The following is a 17,765-nucleotide window of genomic DNA, read 5'->3' as shown; positions in this document are numbered from 1 at the left end:
TACCTATTTATTCAAGTTTTATCTATAGACACACTAGTCTTTCTAAGGAAGGTCATGTCAATACTGAAGGCCACTCGAGCAATGATAATGGACGTTGGAGAAAAGTCCTCGAGACGAGACCGTGTCTCGGCAAATGGAACGGACTTTAGATAAACCTAGTATTCAATATAGGGGACGGAGGGCGCTCCCTGACCAAATAACTGTCAAACTCCTAATTTGCAATTTGATTGAGTTACTTTGGTGTCTGACCGGGACAACGTCATAAACCCTGAATCTCAGAAATAAACAATGCTAGTGAAAACACAGACATACGTATTTTAGACTTCCGACGCTATTATTTTTTAGAAACTTTGCATAGTGTTAAACGAAATTGCTTCAATTTAGTTTAGTAGAATAAAAAATTGTACTCTGAGCTACGCAAGTATATAATCTACTTTTCTTTATAAAGTTTCTTACTGAAACGGTAAGAGGCTGTGTTCTTAGCTTCTGACCATCTTCTGACTGAACTGCGTAAGAGGCGCACTATATCGCAACCCATAGGACCTTGTTACCGCGAAGTGCAAACTTACAATGAAATAATGATACGCGTGAAAAACTTACCTTTAGAAAGTCTAATGTGCCGGGCCAATCGCGTCGCTTACGCTTTTCTCCGATATTTTATATTGGCCTATGTCCAACAGTAGCTGCGTAATTGTCGATGATGTGCAATGTCAGTGGTCAGGGTTAGTAATTACAAATTGAAAGAATTCTACGTAAGGCTACGCTGACACTACGCCGCTACAAACGCTATGCTCTTTCAGTCCTGCTGCTGAACACTTACTAAAATTATAATCATTACACTAAAACAACTACCATGCACTGGCTTGGTAGGCATTTACCGGTAGGGTGGTAACGAGCCCGGAGCTTCCCACCAGTCCACAGACCATTTAGAAAATATAAATTCACTAACTGGCTTTGCCGGGAATCGAACCTGAGACTTTTCACTTATAATAATACCACAGCGCTCACCACTTCGCCAGGAAGGTCGTGAAATGATGAAATTCCGGACGCAATTTTTAAACTAATTAAAACATTACGAAATTGTGTTTGAAAGAGGTTATGCATCAAATCAAAGGCAATTCTTAGAAATATCTGGAAATTGAAGGAATTTTTTACTCGATGGAATTTTAATAAAAACACGAGACCGAATTTTTGTTTTCATTTCGATATCAGAAACGTTTAACGCTTTTAGTTTTATTAAAGGTTTTTGCAAACTGTATCTCGGGTTCCGGTCGATCGGTTTTATTTAAAGTTAGAACAGTATTTAAGTTTGACTATACGAGTACTTTTGAAACTAAAGTTCAGTTATTTTGGAATTGGTTGTACTATATTATTTATACGTCTATATCTATCTACCACTATTTAATACTGACTGATTGCAATAACAACGAACAGCTGAATCAAGAAGCTTGTGAATTGGCATGAAGGAGCTCTGTGTGACGTAGACCGCCATTAAGAAATGATTTTGAGAAATTCCAACAGGATCATCACTACACGTTCGTAGTGTATTATGCGAACGTGTGTTTGTTTGTTGGTTTATTATACATTCACGCAGCAATGGAGCAATGGATCTGGATGAATGGTAATTCAAAATAAGTGGTTTATATTATTATTATTTATGTTTGACTGTCTATTTGTTAGGAATAATCTTTGAACCGGCTTAACAATTTTAACCGGATTTTCGCAGGCATGTGAATATATAAAGATTAATTTGGTCTTTATTTTATTATACAAAATGGGATTAAAAAAACTAAATCCCCGCATACGAAGTCGCATAAGAGCACACATTTTATAATTTGGCTGTCGATTTACAAGAGCAAATATTTTAAACTGTGCTCCATTTTTGTTTGGTCCATGGTCCATATACTCCCCAAAGTGGAACATGACAGCTGCTGTCAGATACTGAAAAAGACTAATGTTGTTTTCGTGCGAGCATTCTTATCATTATTTACCGAAGTGTCTGCGAATATAAGTACTTAAGTTCTTTCCGAAAATAGCTAGGCGAGATACATACTTACTGGTAAACAGTGGCATGCAGTGTGTTAGAAGTCAGGGTAGGCATTATTTAGCTAGATATCTGTTTGCGGGCTGGGTGTAACGAAAACTGAGCATTGGGCTATTTTAACTAGGGTAAGAGATGCTTTTATGCATCTATGGCCTGCACGTGTGGCCTGCTGCTGCTGCTAAATTGATTGTATGAGGCAAGTTGAGGCAGCCAACCAACCGCAGCTCAGCTCAAAATATGAAGAGGCTGCCTCAAGGCAAGACATGTGCTTATTTTTATTGGCTTAGTGTTGCGCTTAGCAGCCTCAATTTATTTAAGTAGGTATATTTATAAAAACTCTATATTATGTTATATATGTACATTTAAATATGCAGATGTACTTGTATCTATGGTTTTCGTTCAATAAACAATTTTATTTATTTATTTATTAATTTAAATTAGTGCACGGCCTAATATTATGACTTTTAATATAACAGTTATTTTTAACAAAATATCATAACCGCGTGATGCAGTGAATAAGGTCACTGCTTTAGTAGTAGTTTTCATATTCTCCTTACTTGCAGTTTGGCAAAACCTTCATTAGCTTCATTAACGAGCCGGCACGCTGCATTGCGGATTTACCCCTTTAACATCTAAGTATTACTAGCAATTCGGTTTTTCATTAGGCTATACAAGTAGGCACAGAATTTTGTTAGGTACCTAATCCATATCCATACTAATATTATAAATGCGAAAGTGTGTCTGTCTGTCTGTCTGCTAGCTATTCACGGCCCAGCAGTTTAACTGATTTTGATGAAATTTGTTACAGAGTTAGCTTACATCCCGGGGACGGACATAGGGTACTTTTTATCCCGGAAAATACAAAATTTCCCACGGGATACTTAAAGGCCCATCGGTTTAACCAATCTATATGTAATTTGGTACAGATGTAGCATGCGTCCCGGAAATTGACATAGGCAAATTTTCATCCGGGAAAATCAAAGAGATCCCACGGGTTTTTTAAAATACCTAAATCCACGCGGACGAAGTCGCGGGCATCATCTAGTAATAAAATAAAATAAACATGAATTTAATGATAACAGACGAAACTGACAGGTACGGAAGCCTGCACAAAATTATGAAAAAAAATATTTAGGGATCCGTATCTCATGAGAAAAAAGGGACCCTTATAGGTCAAGGGGATCAAAACCTATATGGTACTTTCCGTTGACTTAGAATCGGAAATTTGTGGTTACAACACAAAAAACCGGCCAAGTGTGAGTCAGACTCGCCCACTGAGGGTTCCGTACTACAATCACAACACAAGCACAAGTGAAGCCCTTTCCTATGATATATCATTTAATACAGTTATCTTACTTCGACAATTTAAAATACTGATTTTCGAAGTAAGATAAGTGGGATATCATATGAAAGGGCTTTACCTGTGCATTATAAACCAGATTTTTATTTATTTTTATGCATCATAATTTTTGAAGTATCGTGCAAGATGTCGAAATAATACGGCTGTAGTACGAAACCCTCATTGCGCGAGCCTGACTCGCACTTAGCCGGTTTTTTAAGTACATTCAGTTCTAATATTAGTTTGCACGATTAAACAATAATTTTCTACAGTTAATTTTCATTTCGCTCAAATTAGGCAATATCGGTATACCTATTATTTTATACTATAAATAAACTGATATGCTTAACTAAAAATACTAAAATAAGGTATAATAACAATACCTACCTAACGTAAAGTCTTTCTTTGTTTAGATTAAAAACGTTAACTGTAGCTAATTAAACGCCTTTGCCTTGTAATTTTAACAACCTTATTGCAATTTGGCAAAACCTCGCAGCTCTTCCAGCGGACGGGAAAAAATTAAAATGCCTAAAAGGGCTTCTTTTAACGAAGCTAGTTGGCACGTACCTACGCTGGCTTTTTTGTAGTGATTCAGGATTTTTTTGAATATTTTTGTTTTATTGGATGATAAGTTACTTACCACTAGACTGCAAACTCATCTGCTGGTAAGTGGCAACACAGTTACACCTGTAAGATTTATTATTAATTATATTATAATTTAAGATTAATTGATGTACATTTCCATTGGAACTTCGGTACTACGTTTCCTGTTACACGTATTGCATTCCTTACTTTCATCAAATAGATTGGATTTGGCAGATTCTAGGTATTTCATTTAGTTGGACCCGCTGGCAACCTGCCCTTTGGGTAAACAAGTTTTATTAAAATACTCATAGTGAGATTCATCGCAATCGTTACATGCCGCATACCACTATTTTCAAGACTAGTCAGAAATAGGCAAAGACGCAACTCTCCTAATGGACTAAGAGCCAGCGCGTGCCAGACCTTCGTCATTTATTAAAAGTTGAAAGTTTCACTGCGTATTGCCCCCAACACTGGGAGAAACGGTTGTTTGGATGTTTGTTTGGATCATGGTGGCTTTGGAGATAACAGGTAATAAAGGTGTAAAGGTCAAAGTATAAAGTCTATTTTTTATATTTTCCTCATAATAATATAAAAAATCAAGTCATGCATTGCCAGCCGCTTAATATCATGGCAACCCCCTGCCAGACACCCTTAAAGTTTAAAAGTTTAAGGGTGTCTGGAAAGTCTGTCAGTGGGTTTTTAGTATCATGGCATGAGGTATCATATTATGAAAGGGCTTTATCTGTACATTCTAAAACAGATTTTTATTTATTTTTTTGCATTATTGTTTTTGATTTATCGTGGAAAATGTCGAAAAATACGACTTTATTACGGAACCCTCGGTGCGTGAGTCTGACTCGCACTTGGCCGGTTTTTTGCGTCTACCTCACTTTTCGTGTTAAGGAAATGTAATATTTTTTACATGAGCCTGATATAAACATTGTGACAAAAGTCCATAGAAGTGAAGTGGTGCTAAATAGCTTAAATCTATATATATAAAATTCAAAGTCCTGACTGACTGACTGACATAGATATCAACGCACAGCCTAAACCGCTGGTCCTAATAACATCAAATTTGGAGGGTCTATTCTTTGTGAAGAGTAGGTATCCACTAAGAAAGGATTTTTCGAAATTCCACCCCTAAGTGGGTTAAATGGGGGATGAAAGTTTGTATGAAAGTCGGTCATTTTTCAAGTTATTTGCATGAAAATTGGTATTTGGGTTTTTGGTCACAAATGAAGAAATACGCGTTTCAGGATTTTTGAAAAATTTGCCCATAAGGGTGGTAAAATAGGGGATGTAAGTTTGTATGTGAAATCAACGCACAGCCTAAACCGCTGGTCCTAAAGACATGAAATTTGGAGGGTCTATTTTATGTGAAGAGTAGGTATCCACTAAGAAAGGATTTTTCGAAATTCCACCCCTAAGTGGGTTAAATGGGGGATGGAAGTTTGTATGAATGTCGGTCATTTTTCAAGTTATTTGCATGAAAATTGGTATTTGGGTTTTCGGACATAAATGAAGAAATATAGAGATTTTTGGAAAATTTGCCCATGAGGGTGGTAAAATAGGGGATGAAAGATTGTATGGGAAAGTTTTAATTATTGATATTATTAACTTGAAATTTGGAAAATAGGTTTTTTTTGAGGTTAGGTGTCAGCTAAGAAACGACTATGAGAAAATCCCCCCCCCTAAAGGGATGAAATGGGAGTTAGAAGGTTATATGAAAGTCCTATGTTTTTGAAGTTAGGGACGTGAAAATTGGTATTTAGATTATTAGCTTTAAATAATCTATAATATAATAAGGGTGGTAAAATAGGGGATGAAAGTTTGTATGGGAAAGTTTTAATTATTGATATTATAATTGATCTGAAATTTGGAAAGTAGGGTTTTTCTTGAGGTTAGGTGTCAGCTAAGAAACGACTATGAGAAAATCTCCTCCCTAAAGGAGTGAAATGGGGGTTGGTAGGTTATATGTGTTATTCGGTGCTGTTCAGGGTGCGCGTCCTGATGTTATAATGTTTGTTTCTGAAAAAAAATGCCATTTGTTTCCTGTAGGCCACGCGGGCGAAGCCGCGGGCAGAAGCTAGTGCTTAAATAGTTTATGAATAAAACTTCTGTGCATATTCTTTTCGGGCACGGAACAACTCTATTTAATCTATTCGGCAAAATGCTAAAGTTTTTACGCTATAAAAACGAGTTTCAATCTTGGCTTAGATGCATCTTACCTGTCGCAATATGAGGTCAACTTTTGCCAATTAACATCTACATGGGGAGCTTACGAGCTTAAATCAGTTTAACAGATAACAGTCCGAGATCTCGCTGCAAAAATGTCAACCAATGTTTTTAAACTCTTAACACTGCTTTGTAATGGATCATCACTATCACTACTAAAGTTACTAGTTATACTTATAGGTATGTGAAAGTGTGTTTGTTTTTTAGTTAGTCAAGCTGTCAGAACAACCGAATGATTTGATTTTTTGCATGGATAATAATATTATTATACCTAGTTAAATATCTGGAGAGCGACATAGGCTTCTTTTTATCGCATGGAATTTTTCAAAAACCAAAGTCGATGCAGATGAAGTTGCAAGCATCATCTAGTGATAGTGATAGCTTGCATCCCGCGGAAGGACATAGGCTATTATCCCAGAAAAACAAAGAGTTCCCACGGGATTTTTGAAATATAAATCCACGCGGACCAAGTCGCGGGCATCCTCTAGCTTTGAATATTTTAGGCCAGTTTTAGGCCCTTTTGCTTGGAAATGAGTTCAAGTTTTATTTACTGATCGAAATCATGAACTTTGGACTGAATTGTCATTTTGGATAATTTTAATAAACTTCTAGCACTGATACTGTCGGTGATGCACTGCTTCAATCGGTGGGACTAGAAGCGTGAAATTCCCAACAAAAGTTTATTATATAAAATAGATTAGCACTAAGAAAGGATTTTTAAATACTTATTCATCCTTTAATCTATTACATATAATAAGAGACAAAAGTTTGTATAGGAAGTAGGTCATTTGCCAAGTTAAGATAAGATTTACGCGTGCAGCGTGGTTCAAAATCATACCTTTAGAAACGTGGAATTTACATACGTAAAAGTCAGTTGTAAAACAACGTTTTTGGAAATTCAACCAGTAAGAGAGTAAAATAAGGAAGGAATTTGGAATTCTATAGAGTCCGTCTTAAATAAAATTTAAATTCATTTTTAAAATGAAATTGTAGATACAGTAGAAGATAAGAATCAGATTTAAATTAAATTGTACGGAGTTGAAATGCAAATTCCTTAATAAAACTGTTTTGTGGACAAGGCAAGCTGCCAACCTGGTACAACCAAATAAAAAAATATTTTAACCAAAAATGGAAGCGGTAGAATACGAATGAAAAACAATTTCTCTATCTAGACAAACGTAGCTAAAATAGTTAGTTATTTAAACGAGTTAAAAATAAAATATAAACTTTTAAAATCACTAACTCGAGGCGAAAAACCGAAAAAAAGCGTTCCAGGTAAAAATTAAACACACGTTTAAATGCACAGCTAAGTACCTTTTTTCCACCACTTCACCCGCGTGGTGTAGGTTTTTTAAAAATCCCGTGAAATTATCCAATAAGCCATAAAAAAGAGATGTGGATTTGAGTTTCGCTAGTTCGTAAAATTCAGAATGCTGTTATCTTAAAGCCCGCGACTTCGTCTGCCTGGATTTGGGTTTTCCGCAGGAACTCTTTGATTTTCCGGGATAAAAGTAGCCTATGTCCTTCCCCGGGATGTGAGCTAACCCTGTACGAAAATTCATGAAAATTGGTTAAACTGTTGGACCGTGAAAAGCTAGCAGACAGATACACTTTCGCATTTGTAATATTAGTCTTAGTATGGATATGGATTTATAAAACGAGTAACTTAGCTGTTTTATACATACTTTCGTGATTCCCATTATAAATATATCATTATATATAATAATCAGTAGTTTATTTTACGTACAAAACCAACCATGTTGAAAATATATTGCAGCAGATATATTTTATTTGTCTACTAAACCCCACTAAATCGACTTTTGGAACGATTCCAACAATCTTGATTAGTAACAAAACATTAACAAGCTAAGTAATATGTTTTGTTCAGGGGATATTTTTTAAGATTATACAGCTACTTAGAATAATAATAATAACAATCCTTGAGGTCGTCCAATATCAGCTAATTGCCAAAATTATGACCTGAACTGACTTGACTGAAATATCAGGTGTTCCGTTCAACGACGTCCTACGTGGTTCCTGCCTCCAAAATATTAGAGTTGACTTGTCAAACCACGAAATCTTCTTATATAAAACACAAAAATGTTTCTATGTCGGTTATACACTTTGAAACCATCCCCCATGCCCAAAACTAGTTTCATTAGAAAGGCAATAATGCGAAGATCGCTTTAGAGTTAGGGTGTTTTGCTAGCACACGCCGGGTATCCGCTTAGTAGTAGTAGTTAAATCTTCAAGAAGGGGGTTCTTGAAGATTATAAGCGGACTAGGTCTGGCCCCGGTAGCCAATTCGACCAATGGTGGCCTATCAGAGCCCACACACTGATAGCCAAAAACTCCTAGCTCCGTCAGCCATTAGAACGTGTATGATTCATTTCTAACTAGTCAAACTGGTGGGCCAGTTTGTTGGCGAGGATGTGCGCAGCCAGAGTGAGACAAAGCAAATAACTACCTTCATTTCCGCACTCTATAACCAAATACGTCTTGCTTCTACAACAAAACGTATTTTGTGTTTCTGAAACCACATTCAACTCCATCTTGCTTTGCATTTCTTTGGAGACATTAGATAAAAAAAAATATCTTCCATGGCCATTGCACTTATGGTGTACGTCAAACTGTAGAGCTCGACTGCAGTCAAGGACGACGTGACTGCAGCAGTGCAGCTCACGGGAGTGTCCTTCATTTAGTTTCTTGTTACAAATTCTTGGAGATCTTCTAGACAGACTTCAGTCGCAAGACGGGACAGTCGTGCCTTATGTTTATTCAAGCCATTAATCCATGCGCTACGATATTTTGCTTTACTACAATTTAAAGCGCGCTAGCAACTTTTTGCCACCAAGCAAAAATTAGACTAGTTTTTAAAATAATCCAACAGCAAAAAAAATCTAAATAAGTAGACATTATGTTAAAAACCGAGCTAGCAAAATAGCATCCAATTTGCGTCACCGCAGGGCAGAAGCCTTGTCTTTTAACGAATAGCAAACAAAACAACACGACGCGAATCTTTGTAAAGCTGGTTTCTTTTTCTCATATTTTTGTTTTCCTTTATTTTTCTATTTTAATCAGAGACGCTATTTTTTATTTATTCAAGCCTACGTAATATTTTGTCATATTTCTTTTATTCTACGTTGCAATGTTTAAAAAATCACATTTTACTACTATTATAAGGTACTATTATAAGAAAAGCCCACAGGAACCCATTGTTTTCCCGGAAAAGTATCCTAAGTCCGTTTACAGAATGCTATAACATGTCTATTTGCCAAATTACGTTGGAATTAGTTAAATGTTTAAGGCGAACAGATATTATTTCGAATAAATCTAAATATATAAAAGGAAAAGACCTGACCTGAAAGTCAGTCAGACTGATCTATCAACGCACTCAAACTACTGGACGGATCGGGCTGAAATTTGGCATGCAGATTGCAGATAGCTATCATGACCACGCACAACAGACGGAAACGTTTATGTTCGGAAACCAGCCCAGAGCGAAGAAGAAGCTATCATGACGTAGGCATCCGCTAAGATAGATTTTTTGAAAATTCAACTCCTAAGAGGATGAAATAGGGGTTGGAAATTTGTGTAATCCACGCGGACGAAATCGCGAGCATACGCTAGTTAAAATATTTTTTGGGTAGCCACCTAATGTTGCAAAATATAGCACTAAAATACACGAAAAATATTGTAAACTGGCTTATACCCGAGACTTCGTCCGCGTCGAAATTCACCTAACTTGGTGTAACCTAAAATTTTTTTTAAATAATCCTTGGGAACTATTTGCTTTTCCTGGTGTCTGCTGTGTTTGTATCCATCAAAATCGGTGAAAAGGAGAAGCTGAAAAGGTAACAGACAGACAGACACACTTATGCATTTTTAACAATGTGTATTTGTATGTATGGGCATCAGAATGTAACACAAAACACATAAGTGTGGCTAATTCTGTAGTGTACAATCTCTTAGCCAAACTAAAATGTTAGGTCTAAATATTGAGGAAATATTGTTTCAACAAGTCAAAAGCTTTGTCTAGAAAGAATAGCAAACAAATATTGCAGATTTATTCCTACCAGTGAAGCAAGCTTGTTTAAAGTATACCTTCTTACTTACCTACGAGTACCTACCTATACTGTGCTTCCGTTCTGCAAATAAACTTGCGCTTTTAATATTTGTCATATTTGTATACACACTCAAATACTGAACAAAATGGCAAAATTGAATTTTGGTTTTGGACTAGGAAGTTGGACAATTCTAGATTGGCCTGCAAATTCTATAGAAGACGGCTTTGGATTAAAAGCTCTGAGGATCATCTAGGTCAATCCCGATAAAATATATGTCCGCATTTTGGCTTTGGACATATAAATTGGTCTGAGTTTCAACAAGGCATAACTCTACCTACGCGTTCACGGTGAACGTAAACATTACAAACATTTTTATTAACTCTTTTAAGCTAAAAACGGTGATTGATTTAAAAATACACGACAGAAAATGTACAGTAACTGCGAAAGACACAATTTACATTTAATTATATTTGCAAATTGAGTCAGCGTTTTAATCTTTACTTTATTTCGTTTTACCTTCATTTTCTGGTTTTATTGTTGCACTTTTTATATACTCAGTTTATTACAAAAAATCTTCAGTCGAGGATTCCATAAAGCTTATAGTAAGGAAAAGTTAATATTTTTTTTTGTGAGTGTACATAGTTCAGACTTCAGCGCAAATAATATTTATTAAAATTGCTCCGAATTTATTGTGATATTATTATACTTATTTATTAATATTTCCAAAAATTCAATGATGTTTGAGTTCTGTTATTCCTCCATGGAACGGCTGTAGTAATGGTTTTCCTATTCCAGCTGACAATATAATTAATAAATTATTTCCGCAATGACAAAAAGTTTTGAGACGGAACTTCTCGAGTGTATTCTATCAGCTACGCAGCATATGAGTAGCTGTATCATGATAAATAGATATCATTTTTTCTTAGATTTCATAAAAACCGGACAAAATATGCTTTAACATAATATGTCAACTAAAGATATTTTGAAAGACAGGCATATTACTGATATCTATCCCTTCATCAAAATATGTACATGCAAAAAAAATTTTTCAATGGATTCAATTTCCACTGAAGTATCTCTAAAAATAGGTATTTTGACACGTAGGCAAATTCGTTGGCATTTGCCAGGTTCCTCTTAAATCACGTGAATTTGATTACATACTTTACCCATAAAACATTTTTATAAATAAATCTTAATTATTTTGTTCCTAATAATTAATTTTGCGATGCTTGTAACATCTTACGAAAAAGAAAATGAGGTAATATTTTTATAGCGTAATTGAAAGTTAACATTTTAATTAGATATTATACAAAGTTTTCGTTAACAAACTGGTCTCATTATTTCGGAAAATTTGGGTAGGTAGGTATGGTCAATTAAAACGAAATTCTTAACAATGACAAAAATGTACTTAAGTATCAAACTCCGTATCAAATTAAAGTTCTTTTTCTTCCAAAATTTTCGAAATGTTGTAAGCCTTTTAGAAATCTTTTAGCCGTGGTGAACTGGTGGTAATATGTTCAAAAGCCGGACCAAGGTTTAAAAAAGTTGTTTTTATTGTAAAACTAATTTAAAAAACACGTAGTGTGAAAATATTTTTATTTCATGCACTGCAACTTATAGCTCCTATGATATGTCAGACTCCGCCACCGGGTCGGAAAGCAGGTTCAACTGATAACAATTTCGTTGATATATCAATCACGTAGCACGCCCCGTGTGGTAGGTAAGTACATTAGATAAGTACCTACTACGCCGAAAACGCGTTAAACTCGCTGTACGGTCTGAGCGTAACCAATTTTTCTGCCGGAGAGTTCTCCATTATATTCTCAAAGTTGTGTGAAGTCTGCTTATTCAGCTCTGATGTTTCGGAATGAAAAATGACCTATGTCCGTCTCCAGGATGTAAGCCAACTCTTAAAATCAGTTATAGGGATAAGGCGTAAAAAGTTAGCAGACAAACATATTATTATATACATTTTCACATAATTTATAATAATATATTTGGAAGTATGAATCTGCAAAACAAAAGTATTGTATTCGTTTTATTTATTTCACTTACCTAGAGCATTGAAGCGTAAGCAAAATTTCCGCTTATTCACAAGCCGATTCCGCCTAGCAATACCAGTAACTTCAGTTTAACCGCCAACAACGTTTACAAAACTATTAAGATTGTCGCCAAAGATTTCATTGTCAAAATACCATTTAAGCTTATACACCTCTTTTGTGAGGAAAAAGAATTGGATTTTTCGAGCAACAATAGTGACTTTATCTGTGTTTACTTTAGGCTGGCGCCACACATAGTCCTCAGCCTTTACAATATATCGTGTCACAAATATTTGAGCGAGTGGGCATACTCTTTACCCTGCTTCTCAGTGTCATCAAACAATATGCTAATAAATGCTTTTGATGATCTTGGATCATTCGAAATTCAATTCAAAAACATAGTTTTGACTGTGATTGGTTAATTTGTATGGGATTACGTAACAGAAGAGCTATACTAAATTATTCTCATGGATAGAGTTAGAGTAGGTTAATTTCTCAGGGGTCGTAGAAGATCGATATTCAAGCATTTTCTAAACTTCGTCGGGCGGATCGGGTCAGACAGCAGATGGGTTCTCGATCCCTATAAATCACGGTATAGACTGCTACCGCACCAAAGACATGAATAACTGTCTATCCATATAATTTTGTTAAGTAAATATCAAGGAGTTAACAACTATAATTACTTAATATTTAAAAATAAGTAAACAAAAAATATCAAACGAAAAGCCGGTGAAATATTTTCATTTCAAAATAAAAATATGTATTTTATCTAGAAACTTATAATTTTGTAGGAATATTCTCTAATAAAATAAACCTTCGAATAAGAAACAATTTTGAGAAATTCATACGAGATCTTTAAAAAAAATACGCAGATGAAGCTACATTAATCTATGTAGCAGGAAAAGCTGCATTATTCTATGATTTAAAGGAGCTTTCAGCACGTACAGGTCTATGTTAACAGTTCTAAAATAAAATGTTCTTTACCAGGTCCATCACCACCACCCTCAACGCAGTCATCAACGGTTAGAGACGAGCAGAATGAGCTCACCGTCTCTTTCCCTCCTCTCCACGATATATTCGGCACGCCTGAAAAATACTTCGGCACGGAAAACAACACTGTTGTGACGTCACAAACTGGTTCCACAGCTCTGCTGCCCTGCGTCATACGAAATATTGGAGATGGAATTGTAAGTAAAACTTCCTTTCATATATTATATTGCATAAAAGCTTTTATATTAATTACAAGCTGAGTTGGACCTACAGGCTTAGGATATTAACTTATCTAAACATATAAAAGGAAAAGCTGACTGACTGACTGACTGATCTATTAACGCACACCTTAAACTACTGGACCGATCGCTATGATAGCTGTTATGACGTAGGTACTCGCTAAGAAAATATTTTTGTAAATTCGACCTCTAAGGGGGTAAAATAGGGGTTTAAAATTTATGCAGTCAAAGTCGAGGTCATAAGCTAGCGAGCATTAGATAAAGATTACACAGTAGGTATACCTGCACTGTGTGTTCTAATGTATGGTAAAAACCGCATTAAAATCTATTAAGAAGCTTAGACATTATAGACAAAAGCATCATATATGTGCCCTGCAGTGACGTAAGTTCATACGTAATGTGTCATAGAGTTTCTTATATTGCAAAGTACACGAGTACGCGCGCATTCGTCATGATGTCCCGCTGTACAGTTGCTGTCCAAGTATGTGATCAAGCAACTTAAGTAACAACGCACACAGTCAGAACTGTGGTGCGTAACTTAATGAAAAAAAATCAATAAAAACCTAGGAGCGTCTTTAGTGTTTTACCGTATGTCAAAGTTGAAGCTTAGTTTAGCTAGTTATCAAAAATACTCATCTCTACGCCATTTTGTGTGTGTGTGTGTCGGCCCTTTACACCCTTATTAATAAAAAATGCTTACTTCAAGCATTATCCTAAGCTACACTAGGACTAGTTACTTCCAGGACCAACGTAGTATTAGCTTCGTTTTAACAATCTTATTAATAAACATGGAATAAGCCCGATTTAACAATGCCAGCCTTATTCAGAATGACAGCGTGCACGTGTGGCAGCCCCTTTATTAAAAAGTAAAAGAGAGAGTCAGCGAACGAACTGAATGCTGTGTGTGACAGTGACAGACGATATAGACCAGCGGACCTATAACTGTGACAGTATTTTTTGTTGACATTGACTTCACAGCTGATAACTTGCACCGCCATTTTTGTTTGGGAATTTGGAAGTATTGATGGCAATTAATTACTCAGAAAACGCTTCAGTTTCACTTTATATTATCAATGAAATAATCTGAATTGATCTTGTAGGTAAGTACATTTCTAATTTGCGTTACAAACTTATGATATGAAAACACAAATAATATCATTAATCAAAAATCATTTTATTGATTATTATCATACACAACAAACATAAACGCTATGGCTGATGGTCAAAATATGCATACTTAGTGCGTAGATTATGCTTAGTCAGTCGTTAAACCATGTGGCATCGAGGAGTAAATTTTACACCGAGAGTAGAGGCGCATTATTTTACTTCCTCCTTACTCAATGTTTATTAATACGAAATGTAGCTACTGCAGACTTACAACTTGGAATAAAGTTAATACCGCTCTAGTCTATGTTTATTAATAAGAGAGAGAGCACGACTGTAAAAGAACACAATATAACCTACTACACAAATGAACTATGTAGTTATACGGAACTACATAACTTTGATAGTTTGGCCAGTTTCCAGTGTTTGCATAAATGCATAATTATTTAGAAGTAGGACTTTATATGACAGCGACATGATGTTTAGTGTTCTGTTCATCCCATCCCATCTCTAATGCGGCAAGTGGCACTTAATATGTTAATGTACACATACAAACAATCATAAAATCTAAATCATCATCATCATCATCCTCAACTGATAGACGTCCACTGCTGGACGTAGGTCTCTTGTAGGGACGACTTCTTTTGAAAGGGGAACCGATTTGGCTGAAATTTGGAATGGAGATAACTTATAGCCCGAACTACATAGTTATTATACCTACTAGGAGGTACATAGTACGCGACGCGACAGGTCGAGATAGCAATCGGGGAGGGAAATATATTCCTTTTACTTATAAATGAGAAAAACTAAGCGGGTTGGTTGCGTAAACTGACAGCACGTTATGGCTGATGAATCTTCAGCCATAGACTAATTGAAAAATACGACAGAGCACTTGCAATCATGAATTAAGCGTATCCATTGGGAATATGTCGTGCACAAAAGTTACAACCTGTGTTCAGAAACGTGGCGTGCTTTTAATCAAAATTTTTTGTTGTGGTTTTCAATTCCATGGTACATAATTATAATTAAACGTAACCTAATAGCGTCCTCACACCTGAAAACGTAGCGTTTGCAGATCTTCCAATAGGTGGAAAGGTGACAATATCAAACAAGCAGCAGAGAGCGGCATTAAAAAGACATAAAAGATAGCGAAAACAATCAATGTTATTTTTGTAAACATCACTAGGACGAGGGGATTGAATTAGCAACACAAATAATGCATCATAAAATATTGTAAAGTTTGACACCACAGCGCCGCGCTGCCGCGGCCGGCCGCGCCGCAATGGCAAATTCGTCATGACATTCTGGTGAAAAAAGGCCATATTTCAACAGCTTCATTTAAAAATTAACTTCGCTAGACCTGTTTCGTTTTCTTTAACTCTATATGCTCAGCTTTTACCGTCTATCTTTTTCTTCAACTCTACATGCTCAGCTTTATATGACCCAGATATCATAATGAATACCACCGCAATCATTAACACGCCTGGTAGTTGACACAAAATGTTTCTTTTTTAATTTTCTCTCGTTAGGTATATCGTGTTTTTCATCGGCGACAGGTTTTCAATTGATAACAGAAATGCAGATTTTTATTCGATTTCAATAGAAAATATTTTCAGAGAGTTCGGAAAACCTTTCTCAATTTTCATCACAAACGTAGGTAAAGCTTCGGTTATACACAACACGTGATGGAAACGAAGATAAAGAAAGATTTTTTTATATGTGTTCCTTTCTTTTATCATCCGACATGACGATCGGAGTCTGTTCTAGGTCGATGTAGGTACTAGGAATGCTTTTTTTGTGTTTTTCGTTTTACTCTAATTAAATTTATTGTTACTTGTTGGTTCGTTGCCGATTAGCAAGTTACAAACAGAGCTGCATCTTAAAGGTAAGCAGGTATGTACCTACCTACATTTTTCTTTTTATTTATTTTTGTTAATATTATTCATAAGTTTTTTTAATCTGTTTATTTTTGTTCGATATTTTTTAAAGAAAGATTGTGTCAGTCAGGACTTTGAATTTTATATATACAGATTTCTTGTATTAGGAATCGTACAAGCGTAGGTATGTGCGTTACCAGTGTGGTCTTGTCACATGAGTAGATGTCTTGCCATGCAAAGCAACTACACTCCCACTCTCTTAAAAAGTACTTTAAAATTGCTTTATTCATTTATATTTTATTCTTTATTGACTGAGTGTCATGGACCCTCTCTTCATCATATTATACATTTTCTTGAAAATAATGAGATTGATGGATTGTCAGATCTTTTAACATACCTACATGTCCATAACTACCCACTAGACACCGTTGTAATAGTAGGTACCATATAATATGTACCTAATATTATAACCATAATATGTATCGAATATTATAAACCATAATAATATACCATATATGTATCGAATATTTTTAATCGTGTCCTGGGCCAAAGGGCCATTGTAATAATATAAATTCTATCAAAGGCCCGATTAATGTCCCATTTAGTAACTGAAAGCGGAAAACTTTTTATATTGAACCCGTTGTATAAAAGATGTCGAAAGATAAGTAACAAGGGCGCGACTTGTAGCCATTCACAATTTTGCAGAAATTTCAGCAAAAATGCTTTCATTAAGTATGAAAAATGTTCGAACAAAATCTTGTGTAAGCTATTTTTATCCGTCCTTCATATTGCCTGTATCTGATTAGCTGTTAGTCTATGAATATTATAACAAAATAAATTTTAAGGTCCAAGGCTTTTTTAAAGCTAGATTTAGTATAATATGAATTACTACCTCACCCAAGTGGACTACATAAATTTCAAACCCCTATTTTACCCCCTTAGAGGTTGAAGTTTCAAAAATCCTTTCTTTGCGAATATTTACGTTATAAGAGCTATAATATGCATGCCAAATTTCAGCCCAATCCAGTAGTTTGAGTTGTGCGTTGATCAGTAACTTAGTCAGTCACCTATTTCTTTTATATAGTACCTTATGCTCGTGACTTCGTCCGCGTGGACATATAAATTTCAAACCCCCATCTAACCCACTTAAAGGTGGAATTTCCAAAAATCCTTTGTTAGTGGATATTTACTCTTTACAAGGAACACACCCTCCAAATTTCATGTCTCTAGGACCAGCGGTTTAGGC

At 35.5% G+C, this 17,765-nt stretch overlaps 1 protein-coding gene across 1 annotated transcript in view; it reads left to right on the top strand.

The window, feature by feature from the left end:
* Positions 1-17,765, top strand: part of LOC117983690 (uncharacterized) — a 154,969-nt gene that overhangs the window by 100,407 nt on the left and 36,797 nt on the right. Inside the window, exon 3 of the mRNA XM_034970311.2 lies at positions 13,297-13,496. Within this exon, the coding sequence (XP_034826202.1) occupies positions 13,297-13,496 (200 nt within the window). The remainder of the gene's footprint in view (positions 1-13,296; positions 13,497-17,765) is intronic.

Source organism: Maniola hyperantus, chromosome 7 (assembly GCF_902806685.2).
Source record: "Maniola hyperantus chromosome 7, iAphHyp1.2, whole genome shotgun sequence".
Taxonomy (NCBI): domain Eukaryota; kingdom Metazoa; phylum Arthropoda; class Insecta; order Lepidoptera; family Nymphalidae; genus Maniola; species Maniola hyperantus.
The sequence above is the reverse complement of the archived record's forward strand: the minus strand, read 5'-3'. Positions and strand labels throughout refer to the sequence as shown.